General features: G+C 41.6%; 1 protein-coding gene across 1 annotated transcript in view; it reads left to right on the forward strand.

Moving 5' to 3' along the window:
- Nucleotides 1–19,841, forward strand: part of HSD17B4 (hydroxysteroid 17-beta dehydrogenase 4) — a 397,700-nt gene that overhangs the window by 125,581 nt on the left and 252,278 nt on the right. The window contains exons 7-9 of the mRNA XM_073554879.1: nt 2,854–2,938; nt 11,461–11,648; nt 15,813–15,904. Coding sequence (XP_073410980.1) covers nt 2,854–2,938; nt 11,461–11,648; nt 15,813–15,904 — 365 coding nt within the window. The remainder of the gene's footprint in view (nt 1–2,853; nt 2,939–11,460; nt 11,649–15,812; nt 15,905–19,841) is intronic.

Raw genomic sequence — 19,841 nt, forward strand, 5'->3', positions numbered from 1 at the left:
TACCTCTGCCATCCCCGAACCCTCCAGCTCTGTCCTCCGGCCCTTCACGTCATCTTCCTGGAAAAAAATGGCAGGCGTATGTGCAGTGCACCTGCTGAGGTCTGCTGGCCGGTACTCGGCAACAATAGATTTTTCCTCTTGGTTCATTTTGATCACTGTGATAGACCCCATGGAAGTGATCAAAATAAAAAAAATGTAAATCAAACCCCCCTTTGTCACCGCCATAGGTTTTTAATAATAATAAAATAAAGGGTTTTTTCCCATTCTTTGCAGGTAGGGTTAAAATTGGGGCTAGAGCTAGGGTTAGGGTTGGGGCTAGGGTTAGGGTTTGGTTGAGGTTAGGGTTGGGGCTAGGGTGGTAAGGATTGTGTTGGGGTTAGGGTTGGGATTAGGGTTAGGGGTGCATTGGGGTTGGAATTGTGAGGTTTCCACTGTTTAGTTACATCTGGGGGTCTCCAAACGCAACCTGGCACCCGCAAATTGATTCTAGCCAATTTTGCATTCAAAAAGTCAAACGGTTCTCCCTTCCTCCTGAGCCTTGCCATGTGCACAAACAGTGGCTTTCCCCCACATATGGGGTACAACGTACTCAGGAGAAATTGGACAAAAAATTTTGTGGTATATTTTCTTCTGATACGCTTGTAAAAATAAAGTTTGGGTCTAAAGTAAATTTTTTGTGAAAAAAGTAAAATGTGCATTTTTTCCCTTCCACGTTGCTTTAGTTCTCGTAAAGCACCTGAAGGGTTAATATACTTCTTGAATATGGTTTTGAGCACCTTGATGGGTGCAGTTTTTAGAATGGTGTCACTTTTGGGTATTTTCTGTCATATTGACCCTCCCAAAGTAGCTTCAAATGCCTAACACCTTGTATTGCTTTTGCTTGTATGGTGGAAGCAAAGAGCTGAACTTTAGAATCCTGAAAAATGCAGCAAGAAAGCAGCAAAAACCTGCTTTTTGTGTGCAGCATTTTTACTGCCAAGAGATCAGGTTGTTTTGGCCTGCAGAAAAAAAAGCCAACAAAAAAGCAACATGTGAACACAGCCTAAGATGAAATCTAACAGTATGCGATCTTAATCCTTTACTTTTACAGTGCAGTCATTTAGAAAAATGTTCCTCTGTTCAAAGTTCCCCCCACCTCAGCTCGAAGTGAATGTCCGATATCCCAGTCCTCGATGCCCCGAACAAGCTGAAGCCCAGGGTCAGGCATCTGCATGACATGCTACTTATTTCATAGTTTTGCTAATTTTTTCTTTTCTTTTTTATCATGAAAACCTTTTACTAAGTGGTATTTTTGTTTCTGCGATGTTTGACCTATATTCCCTATCCTCAGCACTAAAAGCTTCATGTTTCCTGACTGTTGAAGCGTTTTGTCTTGGGAGCAGTGTCCTACGGGAGAGTGGAATCGTGTCTTTTCCCATTAAGGAGCGTGATATAGGACAGTATATAATAGGATAAATGTCTAATTCTTTCTAAAATTAACCAAGGCTTCTTCTAGATTTCACCCTTAACCAGTTATTATTTGTTAAGGACACCATACCTATTTTCCCTTCAGCTCTCTTGCAAATTAGCTGTGCCGGCTTTTGCCTTGAACACCCGCTCTTATGGCACGGACTGTAGAAATCTGCAGAGGAGCAGAAAAACTGCAGTGTAGCTCTCATATTCCATGGAAACTCTCTACCCATAGAAATAGGCTATAAGTAGGAATGAATGGGCAGGGCCCATGCTTAGGGAGGCAGCACTTAGGCAAGTTTTTTTTGGAGATGTGGCCTAGGGTTTGCTTTAATTGTCCCGGTGCATGCAGCAGTAGAGTAACTTACTTGCAGTGCTCCATGCTGCTGAGCGTTACAGCAAGATCCATTACTCGTCCTGCAGTCAGGGAATCGTCTCTTCTGTTATCAGAGTGTAGTGGCCAGTTGCGGTGTCTTAGGCGGGGGCGTTATGATTGCGGTCGCAGAGCATGTGACTGGTCTTGGGTTGTAGGGGGGCTCTTCTCAAACACACATCCATATGAAAACTGTTGTGGAGCTGAGAGCCACTTGCTCCCCTCTGTGCAATAGCTACAGTATATACACTCCTGACCTGTCGGAGGCCCCCAGTAGTCCGTGATGTCTGGGGTCCTGTTGCATGCGGTGCAATTATTGGACTGTGTTGAAGTTTGATAGGACGTAAGTTGCGCTACTGTTCAGTTTAATAGGAGCTGAGGTCCAGTTATCAGCCGGCACTTCACAGTGTAAGGAGCTGTGCTGCTCACCTACGTAGTCAGTGTACGTCCCCCACCAAAGCTGAAAACCACTGATCTGTATAGGACCCCAACATCTGTCGGACCTAAACAGATCTGATATTTATCACCTTTGTTAAGTCCTAAGCAGCTCCTTTTAAGATCTCAATTTATAATATAATTGAGAATGAAACTGGATCTGGATAGTAGCATACCTTTGGTGACATCATACTGGGAAGCCAGCAATAACTAGAGCGCCATCACTGGTGACGAGTGTCTTATGCAAAACAAGCTGAAAATACGGCCCAGGCTGAAAGTGGAGTAGTGTGCAGCTGTGCTATTTGGAAAACCTTAAAAATACATTTTTATATCCTGATTATTGGGAAACTTTCCAAAAGTAACAAACAGATCTGTTTTTACTTCAATTGTCATTGTACTCGTCCTCTGAATATTGTCCCATTCCACATCCAAGCAATTTGCAGGGATTTATATTTGCTGTAATTGAGCAGTGACTCTGGATTCTAAGGGTATTAGGGCAGCTAGAAGCAGGAGAAACTGTTTTGCATATTTTAGATTTCTTGTTAATCATGGATAAATTATGTCTTGACCTTCTGGATACTTTTTTTTTGCTATAGATATTATTCATAGAGTTCATTTGAGAGGGTCGTTTCTGGTCTCTAGAGCAGCATGGAATCACATGAAGAATCAAAAGTTTGGAAGGTATGAAATTACATTGTTTTTTTGTTCTTTGCTATGATATAATAAATAATACACTTTGATTATTTGTATTACCCTTTTTTTTTTTTTTTTTTTTTTTTTTATAAATCCTTCAGTTAGTTGTGTGAAAAAGTGTATGCCCCCTTCCCAATTTCCCATTCTTTTACATGTTTGTCACACTTAAATGTTTCAGATCACCAAACAAATGTAAATATTAGACAAAGATGACACAACTAAACACACTGCAGTTTATAAGTGAAGACATTTATTAAGGGAAAAATAAACCCAAACCTACAGGGCCCTGTGTGAAAAAGTGATTGCACCCCCCCCCCCCTTTAAAACATAAATTAACTGTGGTTTATCACATCTTTGGGAAGCTGAGTGCAGATTCCCTAGCCACACTTAGGATGGATTACTGCCACACCTGTTCTCAATAAAGAAATTACTTAAATAGGACCTGCCTATCAAAGTGGAGTAGACCAAAAGTTCCTCAACCGCTAGACATCATGTTGTCATCCAAAGAAGTTCTGGAGCAAATGTTATTAAAATCGATCAATCTGGAAAAGGTTATAAAGCCATTTCTAAAATTTGGGACTCCAGTGAACCACAGTGAGATCCATTATCCACAAATGGCGAAAACATGGAACAATAGGGAACCTTCCCAGTAGTGGCTTGCTGACCAAAATTACCCTAAGAGCTCAGCAGCCACTCATCTAAGAGGACACAAAAGACCCCACAACAACATCCAGAGATCTGCAGGCCTCACTTGCCTTAGATAAGGTCAGTATTCATGACTCTACCATAAGAAAGAGACTGGGCTAAAATGGTCTGCATGGCAGAGTTCCAAGACAAAAACCACTGCCAAGCGCATAGAGGCTTGTCTCTGTTTTGCTAGAAAACAGCTTAATGATCCCGAAGACTTTTTGGAGAATATTCTGTGGTTTGACAAGACAAAAGTTTAACATTTTGGAAGGTGTATGTCCCATTACATCTGACATAGAAATAACACAGCATTTCAGAAAATGAACATCATACCGACAGTAAAATATGTTGGTAGTGTGATGATCTGGGGTTGTTTTGCTGCTTCAGGGCCTGGAAGACTTGCTGTGGTAAATTAAACCCCAAATTCTGCTTTCTAGCAAAAAAAGAAAAACCGAAAGGAGAATGTCTGGTCAGCTGTTCATGACACACCAGCAAGTCCACCTCTAATTGGCTTAAGAAATTGAAAATTAAGAGTTAGGAGTGGCCTAGTCAAAGTCCTGACCTTAATCCGATTGAGATGCAGTGGCGTGACCTTAAAAAAGCAGTTTGTGCTCGGAAACCCACCAATGTGAATGAATTACAACAATTCTGCAAAGATGAGTGGGCAAAAATTATTCCGGAGCGTTATAAAAGACTCCTTGCCAGTTATCGCAATCACTTGATTACAGTTGTTGCTGCTAAGAATGGCCCAATCAGTTATTAGGTTTAGGAGCAATCACTTTCTCCCACTGTGCCCTGTAGGTTTGGATTTCTTTTTCCCTTAATAAAGACCTTCATTTATAAACTGCATCTTGTGTTTATTTCTGTTATCTTTGTCTAATATTTAAATTTGTTTGGTGATCTGAAACATTTACTTGTGACAAACATGCAAAAGAATAGGAAATCAGGAAGGGGGCAAACACTATTTCACACAACTGTATATAGCGCAAGTGATGCTTAGAGGAAAAACAATTGTCAGGACTTGCAGTGTTGGTGAGGGCTTAAATAAAAGTTAGTGCTTGCGTTGTTTCTGTTCAGACAGTGGTGAAACGTTGTTCACTTCCTTCTGCAGCTTTGCCATAGTTCTGGCACAAGGCTTTTGTCTGTGCCTGCTTGTTCATACCCTTTCATATCTGTATGGCACTCTGCATAGACATGGAATTGTTTTATGTAATCAGTGAGTCCGACGCACACTCCTCCGGCCCAAAAAGGCTTGGGAACTAAATTGCAATGGCAAACTGACTTAATTACCTGAACTTCCCTGTGCTCTAGGTAAAAATGGCCTCAATGCAATAAGCTTGTAGGAGTAATGGTATAAATATGTTTAGCGTGAATCAGAAAATGACTTGCGGTGTAATTTCCATGAGAAATATTCTCTCTATTTTATTTTCCATATCATTTATAAAAAGTCCTCCCACTTTGGCGACTAAAGATAGTATTGGGCTTCGGCTATGTTCTCACGTTGCATTTTTGCAGCGTTTTTTATGCAAATTAAAAGCTGCGTTTTACAATACCAACAATAGCTATACGATTTCTGAAATCTCATACAGTTTTTTTTCTCCCGACTGAATTGGAATACTGCTGCGTTTCTGAAAACTGCAGCATATCACATATTTCAGCATTTTGCTGCACCCATGGAACGCAATGAGTAAGTGCAAAAACGCTTTGTTGCATTTTTGGCGTGGAAAATTTAGGAACAACAGACACTATACTGTATCGGCGTGCACAAGAGGCAAATATACCTGAAATGCAGAGCAAAAAAAGCAGAAAAACTTTTTTGCTGCCAAGAGAGCAGATTTTGCTTGCAGCAAAAATGCAACATGTGAACATAGCCTTATACTTCCTGTTCTGTTGTAGTCACCTTTTCGGCAGTTACCTCATTACTGTATTATCACAGAGTAGGGTAACTCCAAAATACAGAGGACACAGAATAACATAATTTACAATAGCTGATGCTTGCAGCTCACCTCCTCCCTCTCTGCTCAATGACCACTGCACAGATCACAGAGCATGTCCAGTTAGCTCTCACATAGAAATCAATGAATATCTCCTCTTTTATTGCCCATGTGGCTGCTGTAAGACCTATTGCTGAAAGCTGAGGCAAAACAGGTACGTTCAGAAGATAAAAACTCAAACTACAAAATATGTAATAAGTGAATAAAAAAAGATTGGAGAAAAAAGAATTCCACAATCTGCTTTTAATTATTACAAGTAATATTAGTGACACATTCCTTTTACAATGGAAGAATCCCTTAAAGTTCCATTAGTGCAAGAAAGTAACACAAAAGCCCAGATTGTGACACTTATGATCTAATCAGAACTAGTATAACAGGAAAGAGCCTGTTCACACTTTGTTTTTTGCAGTGCATTTTGGGGTTCCACCTGAAGTTCCTTAAGAATGGGATTCATAGGAGCTCCCAACAAGCCCATACACTGCAATAACACTGAGTACAACTGAACGCCGTTCATGGCATAGCAGTCTATGGCCTTGTTGGGGGTTTCATCCGAATCACATTCTTAAGGAATTCAGGGGGAAACATCAGAATGCGCTGCAGAAGACGCAGTGTGAACAGGGCTGAAGACATATGTCCATATGGCCTTTCTTAAACCTGGTAGTTTTGTAATTAATTTGTGATAAGAATGTTTATTACTTGCCAGAGGTGGAAATTAAGCAACTCTTGCATTAAAAGACAGATTAGGGCCTAAGACTTTAGAAGAGCATAATAGTCCAAATTATTTCCATAGAAAGGTTGTAAGATTGTGCTAAGTTTAGAGTTTACTGGTCAATTACCTCTTACTAGTAAGAAAATAAAATCCCTTATGCTTACAGTTCTTGTCGGTGACCTTGAGCTCAGTGCTTTTCTTCAGTATAAGAAGCTGCATCTTCACTTGCAAACCTTCTATTTGAAGCCATAGTCAAAGAAATGGATAGCTTTGATGTAATATCTGAAATTCTGGCTGTGGCCTCAAGAGAATGGAAATTAACATGACCTTTTATATCTACTTAGATTACTATAGTCTTTTAGAGTAAAAGTCTTTCAACAATGTTTTTCTCCTCTGCCACTGTCGCTTATAAGGAACCAATCACTGGGTTTTTGCACCTAATCTCATGATGTAGGGTCAGAGACTCTAATTCCAGTGATGTGTCTAGGCTTATTGAGCAGCTTGTTGTCATTTTGATACAATCCCTGTTTTCTCTGCTGCGGATCTAGCAGTTCTCGGAGTGTTGAGCTCTGTGTAACACCACTCACACCACTGGCAGATTTCTGCCTATGCACAGTGTACACATGGAACCGAGGTCTTTAGCCCTACATCATGCTGCTCTCTGGTGACAGATGCCCTTTACAGGTTCATTCTTCAATGGTTATCACCGCAAAATTCTAATAAAAATAAGCAATTTTGTAATTTACTTGTTTATAAAAATCTTCTCTGTTCTCAAGAATGGAGGCATTTTTTATTTTATCGTTTACGGACTTCCGTTGCCTAGATTACCAGCCACTGCTGCAGTTTATTAGCGGTGGTCGATTTCCTAAGCTAGTAGAACAGTGCATATAATCCTTTGTGCGCTAGTGCTTGTAAGCACTGATATGAAGCTGGCTGGACCTGTGCCTCGTCCCCTCCTGGGATGTATGCGCCTCGGCCCCTCCTGGGATGTATGCGCCTCGGCCCCTCCTGGGATGTATGCGCCTCGGCCCCTCCTGGGATGTATGCGCCTCGGCCCCTCCTGGGATGTATGCGCCTCGGCCCCTCCTGGGATGTATGCGCCTCGGCCCCTCCTGGGAGGTATGCTCCCCGGCCCCTCCTGGGAGGTATGCTCCCCGGCCCCTCCTGGGAGGTATGCTCCCCGGCCCCTCCTGGGAGGTATGCTCCCCGGCCCCTCCTGGGAGGTATGCTCCCCGGCCCCTCCTGGGAGGTATGCTCCCCGGCCCCTCCTGGGAGGTATGCGCATTTCTCTGGCATATGACATCAGATTACAGATATCAAGGTGTCACTTGATTCAACTTTCTGTGACCTGCCTTCAGGTAAAGAAGGCTTAAAGCACCACTCCATCATTTTTTTTTTTTTTTGTTGCCTAGCTAGGATGGTACTCCTAATCTAAGTTTCCTGTGCTTAGTCTCATATTTAGCAGCTGCATTCTTCATGTGTCATCAGCACCGCTCCAGCCGTTCTCCATCAATTTGTGACCTGCACTTCAGTGTTTCCTGGGTGATCTGGAAGTCATTAAAGTTGGACAGCCAGAACGGGGCCAGAGAGAGGCTTTCAGGCTGACATTGAAAGCTTGTGACCGTCACCTCTCACTTCCGGTCATTCTGAAGCTGCGGTCACAAGATGGCAGCACGGGACTGAAGCGCAGTTGGGATCGGCTTAAGACAGCGGCTGGTAAGTATAATACTAGAGTCAGGAAACTTCAATTAGTTTTTTACCATTGCATTGTTTAAATAAAAATAAACAAATGTTGGACTGGTGCTTTAAGAGGATTTGATCAGACGGACAGATTCCCTGTACAATGACATAGTAGGAAGAAAACTTGGATCGGTCTTCTAATTTGTTAGTGAAGATTAATTCTTCCCATCTCAGTATTTAATAGCCGCCAAGTTTCCACTTACTCATTTCCCAGTGGCCATTACACGATAAGATGAGCACTATACCGCCTTGTAAACTGCCTGGTGCCATGGGCCTCGTAGAAGTGTTGTATAGTACTAGGCGGGATATTGAAATGTGTGTAAGGGAAAGCTCATACTGGTTATTACACCGCTCACTACTTCTTACAAATATCAATCACCATAGTTAAACTTCTAGGACACATTTTGATTTAGCCTCTGCCACCCAGGACTTGATAATAACCAATAATGGAAGCGCGTGTGGCACGCCAGCAGCTGTTTTGCCAACTGGGCTTTGATAGAAGTGCATACACATCTTACAGCATCTGTTCAGAATGAAATCTGGATAGTTTCCAGCCAGCTTGAACTATTATTGACTTTCGCGATTGTTTTCTCCCTAAAGCGGTGGATGAATTTCACATCTATTTAAGGATTATCTAAATATGTTGATTTTATTTGCTTTGCGGCACGTTTGTGATTAGCACATTCATCTATTGCCTTTTAATTCAGGAATTTCCTCCCAGAGAATATATTCTATGTTAGCTGAATCTCTTCTTGGTGTTTGGCCAATATATGCATTTTTTAAATATTTTTCAATAGTGTATATATTGGGTTAATTTTGAAAGAATACAGATCTCTTTGATGTCTCTATAATGTACATCATACAGGCGGATCTCCCTTTTGCATCTCCCCTTTATTTGAATTGTATGGCAAATTATCTGTTATAGGGAATCTGTCAGCAGGTTCTTGCTACCTCATCTGAGAGCAGCCAAAAAGACCCTGAATCCAATGATGTGTCACTTAGTTTATTGGATTCAGAAGGTTCAGACAAAACCAGATTAGATTTAGCATGAATCTGAGCTGAGGAAGCTAACCCCGCCCACACCAGGCTCTCTATGCTGTGTCTATAGAGAGTGAGCTGCTTATCACAGGAGGGGAGGAGTCAGACAGCCAGGCACAAGCTGCCGGGTCAGACTAATAATAAACTGCTGGTGCTAAAACAATCATTGCAAGTAAACAGCAGCACAGAGCTTGATAATAGATGCATTCCTGAAATCTGTGTTTTAACCCCTACAGCATTCAGGTTACATAGCAAAAAACTGCTGACAGACTTTCTTTTAGGTCTGACTGTCAACACACCCGACTAACAGCCGATCACTGCTGTTTCTCATAGACATTCCCTTTATATATTATGTATAGGAAGCTATTGAGTTAATGGTTCCTGCTGTTCAGGAAATGTTACATAGACAGACATTTAGAATTTACTGACCTTCAAGTTCTTTATATTGAAAAAGGAATTCATGCCCTTTTTGTGAGACGGTTAAAGTCGATTTACGCTGCAAGATAGTCATGAGCGATTGTCTTCATGAGCAGTCGTTACTAAACGAATGTTGGTTGAAAGAAACTTTAGGTTTGCACAATAGATGATCGTTCTCCGCAGCAGATCATCCTGTGTAAGTAGGACGTGCGCTGCGGAGAAAAATGTCAGTCTGAGTGCACCGATCAGTAAGCGTGCCCATGTGAACGGGCGACTACACAGCCAGCAAACGTGGATTGGCAGCATGTAGGACTGTGCTGTGCTTCCCACAGTGTAAAGAGAAGGCAAGGTGCAGGATGGAGCTGGATTACAGACATCAGGTAATCGTAATAATTAGGCCACGTTCACACATTAAGTATTTGGTCAGTATTTCACATCAGTATTAGTGAGCCAAAACCAGGATGATAAATCCAGAAGTGGTGACGTGTTTCTATTATACTTTTTCCTCTGATTGTTCCACTCCTGGTTTTGGCTTATAAATACAGATGTAGAATACTGATGAAATACTGATAGTGTGAACGTGGCCTTATAATCTACTGTTCCTGCATTTATTCTTGTTGGAATGAAGCTAGCCATTGAGGTAAATCACAAAAAGTCAGAAGTAGTGAAGTTGTCTGACGTTATTTGTGATTTTGACTGTTAATCGTTTTACAGTTTCCATTCTTTCCTTGTATACTATTCTATATGCCATAAAGCTGCACTCCATCTTGATGAGTAGATAATTGGTGAACGGACATATGTAGTGACCCGTGTAACTTTCTATCGATTACCCAGTGGATGAGCTAATTGCTTGTTTTGTTGGGCGATTGTATTTATGCTGGCAAAAAAAAAATCCTTATTGGCAGCGCGTCACTCCACGTGAATGGGGAATGTGCTGCAGTGAACACCGTTGTTCTTTTGACATCTTTGTCCGTCGGCTTGTGTAAACGGGCTAATAAGTGATGTGAGTGACGTGTTTATAGTTTATTGGTCCTCATTAATGGCGCATTGACAGGTCTAGATGCACCGCTGCGGTAGTGATCAGTACAAGCGGAGGTCTGCCATGTGTGAACATACCTATGTGCTGTTTGATAGAAATGTTTTTTCCTTTGCCATTTAATCATCGGTGGAGATAGCTCTGCAGCATCTATAAATAATGCTATTATCATTTGGTTATGTTTTGCTTCACTTTACTGTTATAAAGTTGTTAAATCGCAGCTAATGAAAGCGATTGTGTAAGGGGCTATATACATAATAGATGGCTGCCTGCCGATCAGTGGTTCGGACGATCGTTCCTCTGGCATCTGTTTCTCCGGACTCCTCCATACTCGGTATGCCTAGTACGCCTGTGTTCTGAGAGCTGCTGCCACACTCCTCTGGCAGTGACTTATGGATCTGCAGTCTGAAATCTGATATAAAATGATCCTGGTCTCCCCAGCCTCATCAGTTGGGCAAGAGTCTGGAGGCTCCCGTATGCCTTAGACTGTTGACTGAGCTGGCCTACGTTGGCCGGTTTGGCTGACTTAAGTCTGTGTCTGGGCCTTTACTCTGGGTTCATATCTATTTAGAGCCCCCGTCGCATCATGCAATACTATTATTCTTATCAAAGGGACAGACTGATGGAACCGGCCTACAGCCTGTATTATAAATAACGTGGTCCATCAGATGTTTTATAAACTGCCACCATGGCGCAGATGTGACGAGAGCAAAACGCACAACTAGTGTATTCTGTAACCATACTCTCATGGCATTGTATAAGTTGGGAATACACAAGCACTGGTTGTTATGCTCCATTAGTCTTTACATTAATGTAATGAAATCTCATTGATTAATTATGTAGTCTAACAAAGAGACATCGTTTTAACTCTACATATTACTTTCCTTAGGATAATTATGACCTCGTCAGCAGCTGGAATCTATGGAAACTTTGGGCAAGCAAACTACAGTGCCGCTAAACTTGGACTTGTGGGTCTGTCCAACACTCTTGCCCTTGAGGGAGTCAAGTACAAAGTCTATTGCAATTCAATTGCACCAACTGCAGGTTCCCGACTCACGCAGACTGTCATGCCTCAAGGTATTGTTTGCCAGCATTTCTGCAGATGCTGATCTCTCAGGGCTTCTTGGCAATGAAAGATAAATTGATTTAACAAGCATCAATAAACAACATTGATAAAATGGGGTCTAAAGGTAATGTCAAGTGATATACTTGACATGCCTGTGTAAGAAAACATACAGGCCGGGTGATGCGACTCTAGGAAATTAACTGTACAAATTGCCTCTGAAGAGAGGAAGAATAGATGAATTCTAGTGCCACCTACTGGAAGTAGCAATCCTAATAGTTAATATTAACCCTTTAATGAGCGTTGCCACATGAGTTTGTGGTGTGGTTTTTATCCTATTTGCAGACATGTTTAGGGTTATATGCCCCTCATCAGTGCAAAACGAGATCTGATTTAGCTGGGTACTGGAGCTTAAGGATAAAAATCTTGTTTTGTGTACAGTGACATGTCATTGTAAGGAGACTAATAGGCCATGCAATGCTTCCTTGGAAATTAAATATGCAAATTGCCACCAAAGAGAAGAAGACATTTACAGAAGGGCAAACACCCCTAAACAAGTGTCTGCAAATAGGATAAAAGTCAAACCAAAAAATGTCATGTGGCAAGGCTTGTTAAAGGGTCGATATTGACTTTTAGGATTGCTACTTCCAGAACAAATATAATCTTTCTTTCTTCAGAGGCAATTTGTATGTCTTAGAATAATCCTATGTGTTTGTAAGTTCCAATGTTTGTGAGTTTGCTTGTTTTCCTACTCTCCTGCTATTTCCAGTACTGTTTATACAACTGGATGCCAACAATCTATACATTTTATAACTGATTGAAACAAGTAAATTGCCAGTGCGATCAGCGCACATGTTCACACTGGACAACGGGGAGTGTTTTTGAAAATTTGATTGCACAATATAAAAGGCCATTTAAAATATTTGATCCCGTTATAACATATTATGACTTGAAACAGAACAGCATTCCCAAAGTCTCCTCCCAAAGTCATAGCAATTTGTAGTTTACAGTTTAATGCCTGGTATAAATGGAGATAAAGGGTCTTTGACAGGAGGAGAGAGATGCTTCTGGTTTGTAGACAAACCACAGGAAAAAAAAAATCTGAACCCTCTGACTTGTCCAGCTGACAAAATAACTGCGAATGCTCTCAAAAAGTAGAATTTGTGACCTAGATAGCGGGTGCGGCAAGTGCCGGCGTGACTCTAAATATTTCAACAAACACCTCTACAGCACAGAGCCAGCAAAAGGCAGGTTAAATCTTTAAGCAGGGCTGGATGAGCGGAAGGAGGTTTGGAGCTTGCCAGGCTTATCTTGGTCTCTGTATGACAAAAACAATAGATATATAGCGGGTTTTATTGTTATTCAGAAGCCCTGCTACAGCTACGTGAGAAGATTTCTGAATGAGGGTTGATTCCGAACCACAGACCATAGGTAGGAAATGTGTGATTTGTGCTTTTTTTTTTCCCTCTATTAAATTGTTTAGTCGGCAAGCTTATAGACGAATAAGAAATGAAATGGAGTAACCTTTTGGACTCTGGGTTGCCCCCTCTCCATATCCCAGCTATAAAAGCATACAGTGATGCTTAAGAAAGTTTTCTACAAGATATTAGAGTAGATCTGTGGGAATTTTGGTTCATTCATTTAGAAATGTCGAGTCAGACACTGATGTTGTTCAGAAGGCATGGCTCATAATATCCCTTCGAGTTTGGTGGGTCAGGGCTTTGTATGGCCAGTCAAGCTCCTCCACACCGTAACTCCAACCATGGCTTTATGGACCTTGCTTTGTGCACAGTTGCACAGTCCTGATGGAACAGAAAAGTGCCTCCCCCAAACTGTTATCACAAATTAGTAAGCAAAAAATTGTCCAAAATTGATTTGTGAAGGATGGGGGATTTAATGGCAGCTTACAATCTTCCTGAAAGCATGTTAAGCTGCAATTGGACACTTGGCTGAGCAGGTGGTACCGGCACACAAACTAGCATCCAAGCTCGTACAGGAATGCACCCTGTGGAGCCAATGCGATGTAGCTGATTTTTTCAGCCAGGTAGAATTTCATAAGGCGTATATGGACTTATTGTACGTCCGACTCCTAGCCACACACTTTTGTACTTCTGGCTCTTGAGCTTTGTAGCTTCCTTGACTATTCTCTGGTTCATTCTTTTCTTTATCATTACCACTTTTTGGCTCTTTCTCTCCATCTGGCTGTTCTGATAGACGAATATGGATGTGCTGCAAGAGGGAAGGGGGCTTGTGGGGTGGAAATTCAACTCCTTATTAATGCCTTTTGTTGGGATGTCCTTAAAACTCCTATACTTGTAATGTCCAGTTGTGTTACTTGCAGAGTGCTTGTGTATGCTTATATGATTGTGTAATATATACAGGGGTTGGACAAAATAATGGAAACACCGGGAAACATCAACAAAAGTTAGTTTAATATGGTGTAGGTCCACCTTTTGCGGCGATTACAGCCTCAATTCTCCAAGGTATGGATTCATATAAGGTGTGAATTGTTTCCAAAGGAATTGTAGCCCATTCTTCAGTTAAAACACCCTCCAGCTCTTTGAGCGACGATGGCGGCGGAAATCGACGTCTAACTTGAATCTCTAAAATCGACCATAAATACTCAATAATGTTGAGGTCTGGGGATTGTGGGGGCCAGATGAGATGCTTAACTTCATTAGAATGTTCCTCATGCCATGCTTGAACGATTCTAGCTGTATGAATTGGTGCATTATCATCCTGAAAGATGGCGTTCTCCTCCGGGACAGTGCTTGAACCATTACATGCACTTGGTCGCCCAAAATGCCTAAGTAATTTCGGCTGTTAATTCCATGAAGGGATATCATTGGCCCGGCAGATCACCACGAAATAGCACCCCAGATCATCACAGAACCTCCACCATGTTTTACGGTTGGGAGAAGGCAGTCTGGATGGAATGCTTCTCTCGGCTGTCTCCAAACGTACACTCGGCCGGAGGTCGGAAATAGGGTAACTGATGATTCGTCTGAGAATATCACATGTTTCCACTGCTCGAGGGACCAATTCTGGAGGTTACTACACTACTCTGAACGCTTGGAAACATTTGTCATTGAGAGCAGCGGTTTTCTAATTGCAGCTCTTTCGTGGAATCCAGATTTGTGCAGCTCCCGACGAACAGTTTTCATGGAAACTGGTTTCTGTAGGTGTTCATTGAGCTCAGCAGTGATTTTCGGAGCTGTTGTCTTGCGATCCTCTCTCACAATTCGCTTTAGAGTCCGACTGTCTCTCTCAGTCAACTTCGACTTTCGGCCGGAACTGTGCTTTGCTGCGGACGTTTTTCCTTCTTTTTCAAACGCAGTCATTACTTTGGAGACAGTATCTCTTGACATGCCAAGCATTCGGGCACTTTCTGTTAAGGTACTGTCACACTTAGCGATGTACCAGCGATCCCGACCAGCGATATGACGCGGTCAGGATCGCTGGTACATCGCTAAGTGGTCGCTAGTGAGCTGCCACACAGGCAGATCTCACTAGCGACATCGCTGGGGACGGGGGTCGCTACTTACCTGTCACACTAGGCGATCCTGCGTCCTCCCGCCCGGCTCCACGCGTTGCTCGTCCTCACAGCAGGAAGCGCCACAGGAAGCTGACGACGAGAAACAGTCCAGCCTGTTATCGCGCGATCAGCGATAACCAGCGGGGGAGCCAGTCGTAGGTAAGTATCAGACACAGAGATATCGCTAGTAATATCGCTATAACGTCACTAGTTATAGCGATATTGCTAGCGATATCGCTTAGTGTGACATACCCTTTACACTAGTGCCTGCCATACGAGCACCAACAATTTGGCCTCTTTGAAAATCCGAGATGTCTGCCATTGGTATCAGGTTCTCATCAATGTTCTTACAGTTCTGCAAAACAAACAGTTAATTTACATATACATCACATAACACAAATAATCAACTACAAAACATTATCATATGTCACGGTTTGCATGTTTATAACATGTTCAAAGATTATGATGCCAAAACGTTAGTTGTTTCCATTATTTTGTATATATATATATATATATATATATATATATATATATATATAATGTAAGTGTATATATTATAATTAGTGTAAGTATATAACCATATCTACTACGTGTGTATATGTAATTTTGTATATTTTACTAGAGCTGCTTGTTTTAATTTTAGACCTTGTGGACGCTCTAAAGCCAGAGTATGTTGCTCCCCTCGTGCTGTGGCTATGTCATGAAAGCTGTCAAGAAAATGGCAGTTTGTTCGAGGTGAGATTTTCTTACATTGTCAAGAGACAAATTAAATTGTTTTTAGGGAGCATTTGTCTCCTATTGACACTTTTTTGCTCTTTTACTCTGAAAAGTCAGAGTTTAATCTGCCAACTGTATATAATGCATACTGTACTATATTTGTTGAAGAAAGAAAAAATGAAGCAACCATAGAAAAGTAAAATATAGGCGATAACGCAAATGGATAAGCTGTCTTAGGGTATGTGCACATGTTGCGGATTAGACTGCGGAATTTTCTGCAGAGAATCCGCATCTCTTGGCAGAAAATGCAGGATAAAACGCTTGCTGTTTTCCTGCGGAATTTATGCGGATTCCTTGCAGATTTTAGTGTGTTTTTGTTGTGCGGATTTGGTTTGTGAACTTTTTCCGTTGTGCTTGAGAGAGAGAGAGAGACACCAGAATGGAAACTGCAGCTGCGGATCCGCAAAAAGAATTGACATGCTGCGGAAAATAAAATGCAGCGTGTACACAGCGTTTTTGGATTTCCCATTCATTAACATTGTGTGCACTCTGCACTGCGGATTTGAGGCAATTCTGCGCGTGCAAAAACGCTGCAGAAACGCATCAAAATCCGCACCGTGTGCACATACCCTTAGTCTCCTATTTCAGAAGGTCACTTGTGCAGGCTTTTATTGAACTCTTTGTCGATTTTGCAGTATACTTGTGCTGTTTTATGGAAAACTGATAGATGCATATTCTTGATTTTTAACTGCAAGGTTCATATGGTTGTCATGTAAAATCGCCAATCCACAGTGGCCCCTTTTTTCCTCCTTGTCCAGAAAATTAAAAACATTCTACGCGATGCCTACAGCCTTGGAGTCAGATGGAATACCACTTTGTAGTTTAGTCTTTTCCATTGTTAAAAAGTACTCATAAGCCTATAGTGCATACATAGCAGTGATCTAATTACAGTGTTGTTACAATTGTTCCCTCTAGTATCAAAAGTGATGCAGCGAAACAGAACAGTCAGTGAGATTTCTAGTCCTTGTAGCTTCCTTCTCATTATGCTGCAGGCTACTTTCCCTAAACGCTAACCCATAATCCAATAACTAATATTCTGACCAGTATCAGTAATTATAAATAATTGTCTTTTATTAATGTCAATGATATCAGAAGATAGAATAGACTTGAAATGGATCCCCAATTCAGACCAAACCCCACCCCCATCTCAAAAATCATAAAAACACCAGAAGACTAGTAAGTAACACACCTAGTAATGAGGTCCAATCTTTGATATTGCATAGAGCTTAATCAGGTAATAGTACCAAACCTGCAAGTATTAATAAATCATAAATAATCAGTATACAATTAATAGATATACATTAAAGCACCACTCCAGCTTTTTATTTTTTCTTATGTTGGCGTGGTGCTGCTAATGTAAGTTCCTCGAGCCTAGTATTATACTTGCCTGCCGTCATCTTCAGCTGTTCCCAGCACCGTTCCATGCTTGCTCTGTCATCTCGCAACTGCGACTTCTGACTGACCGAAAGTCAAAAGTGATGGTCACAAGCGTTCAATGTAAAGGGCCTTTTACACATAGCGATATCGCTAAAGCGTCACCGATTTTGTGACACAACAGCGATATCGCTAGCGATCACACTTTGAGTAACACGTACCTGTGACTGGCCCCCCCGCTGGATATCGCTGATGGCGCTCGAACGTCCTAGGCCATTTTCCGTCACTGGCGCCGACTAGCGACGCATGGACGCAGGCGGAAGTCGTCATCGCTGCGGTGTGACAGGTAAGAGCGACCGCCTACGGATCGCTTATCACCGCTGCGTCGCTGGTGAGATCTGCCTGTTTGGCAGCTCACTAGCGACCCTTTAGCTATGCACCAGCGATCATGACCAGGTCTTATCGTGGTCGGGATCGCTGGTGCATCGCTAAATGTAACGGGACCCTTAGTCTGAGAGCCTCGTTCTGGCTCTCATAGACTAACATTGGGTTGTGACTTCCAGCAAACACTTGAGCGATCTGACAGGTCACAAACCTGGAGCCGCACCTAGAACGGTTGAAGAAAGCGGCTCGTAATGTATGACACTAGGGGCAATGAACTTAGACTAGTAACGCCACTCCAGCGCTGCAATTTAAAAAAAAAAAAAAAAAAAAATTGCTGGTGTGGCGCTTAAGTCACAAAACTGAACTATTCCAAAACAATATATTATGTGCACATCTAGGTCAGAAGTGATCCAAAAGATTCAACAACTATCCATAATTATGCATTAAAAATATTATTACCTGATGGCATAATGGCACATACAGTGGCATGTAAAACTTTGGGCACCCCTGTTAAAAATTACTGTTATTGTGAACAGTTAAGCAAGTTGAAGATGTAATGATCTCTAAAAAGCCTAAAGGTAAAGATGACACATTATTTCTGTATTTTAGGCAAAAAATATATATTTCCATCTTTTGCATTTTAAAAATTACTAAAAGGAAAATTGGCCTGTGCAAAAGTTGGGCATCATTGGAGATTTGTGTGCTCAGATAACTTACCGTGGTTTCAGACCTTAATTAGCCTGTTATGGTTATGTCTTATTTGTTATCATCATTGTTTGGAAAGGCCAGGGGATGCAAATTTCTCAGCTTTATAAAATCCTACCCTCCTCTAACCTTGTGCCAAAAAACAGTAGCAGGACAACACAATGAGAAGATAGCAAAGCGTTTTCAAGTTGCCCTTCCCAAAATTCAAAACATAATTATTAAGAAATGGCAGTTGCAAATAACAGTGGAGGTCAATATAAGGTCTAGAAAACCAAGCAAAATTTCTGGTATGATTGCTAAAGAGTCAAATCAGAACCCCCGCTTGACTGCAAAAGACCTTCAGAAAGATTTAGCAGACTTTGAATTTGTGGTACATTGTTCTACTGTTCAGAGACACTTGCACAAATATGGCCTGCATGGAAGAGTCATCAGAAGAAAACCTCTCTTGCGTCCTCACAAAATAATTCAGCGTAAGAAGAATGCATAAGAGCATCTAAACAAACCTGGTGCAATTTGGAAGCAAGTCCTTTAGGTCTAGGAGGTTAAAATGGAACTCTTTGGCCACATTGACAAAGGTATGTGTGGAGAAAAAAGGGCACAGAATTTCAGGAAAAAACCATCTCGCCACCCATTAGGCATGGGAGATGGATCAATCATACAGTTGTGGCCAAAAGTATTGACAACCCCTGCAATTCTGTCAGATAATACTCAGTTTCTTCCTGAAAATGATTGCAAACACAAATTCTTTGGTATTACTATCTTCATTTAATTTGTCTTAAATGAAACAATACAAAAAGAATTGTCCTAAAGCCAAATTGGATATAATTCCACACCAAACATAAAAAAAGAGGGTGGACAAAAGTATTGGCACTGTTCGAAAAATCATGTGATACTTCTCTAATTTGTGTAATTAACAGCAACTGTAACTTACCTGTGGCACCTAACAGGTGTTGGCAATAACTAAATCACACTTGCAGCCAGTTGACATGGATTAAAATTGACTCAACCTCTGTCCTGTGTCATTGTGTGTACCACATTGAGCATGGAGAAATGAAAGAAGACTAAAGAACTGTCTGGGGACTTGAGAAACCAAATTGTGAGGAAGCATGAGCAATCTCAAGGCTACAAGTCCATCTCCAAAGACCTGAATGTTCCTGTGTCTACCGTGCGCAGTGTCATCAAGGAGTTTAAAGCCCATGGCACTGTGGCTAACCTCCCTAGATGTGGACGGAAAAGAAAAATCGACAAGAGATTTCAACGCAAGATTGTGTGGATGTTGGATAAAGAACCTCGACTAACATCCAAACAAGTTCAAGCTGCCCTGCAGTCCGAGGGTACAACAGTGTCAACCCATACTATCCGTCGGCGTCTGAATGAAAAGGGACTGTATGGTAGGAGACCCAGGAAGACCCACTTCTTACCCCGAGACATA

The sequence above is a fragment of the Dendrobates tinctorius genome, unplaced genomic scaffold (assembly GCF_039654945.1).
Source record: "Dendrobates tinctorius isolate UK_male_01 unplaced genomic scaffold, ASM3965494v1 ptg000003l, whole genome shotgun sequence".
NCBI lineage: Eukaryota > Metazoa > Chordata > Amphibia > Anura > Dendrobatidae > Dendrobates > Dendrobates tinctorius.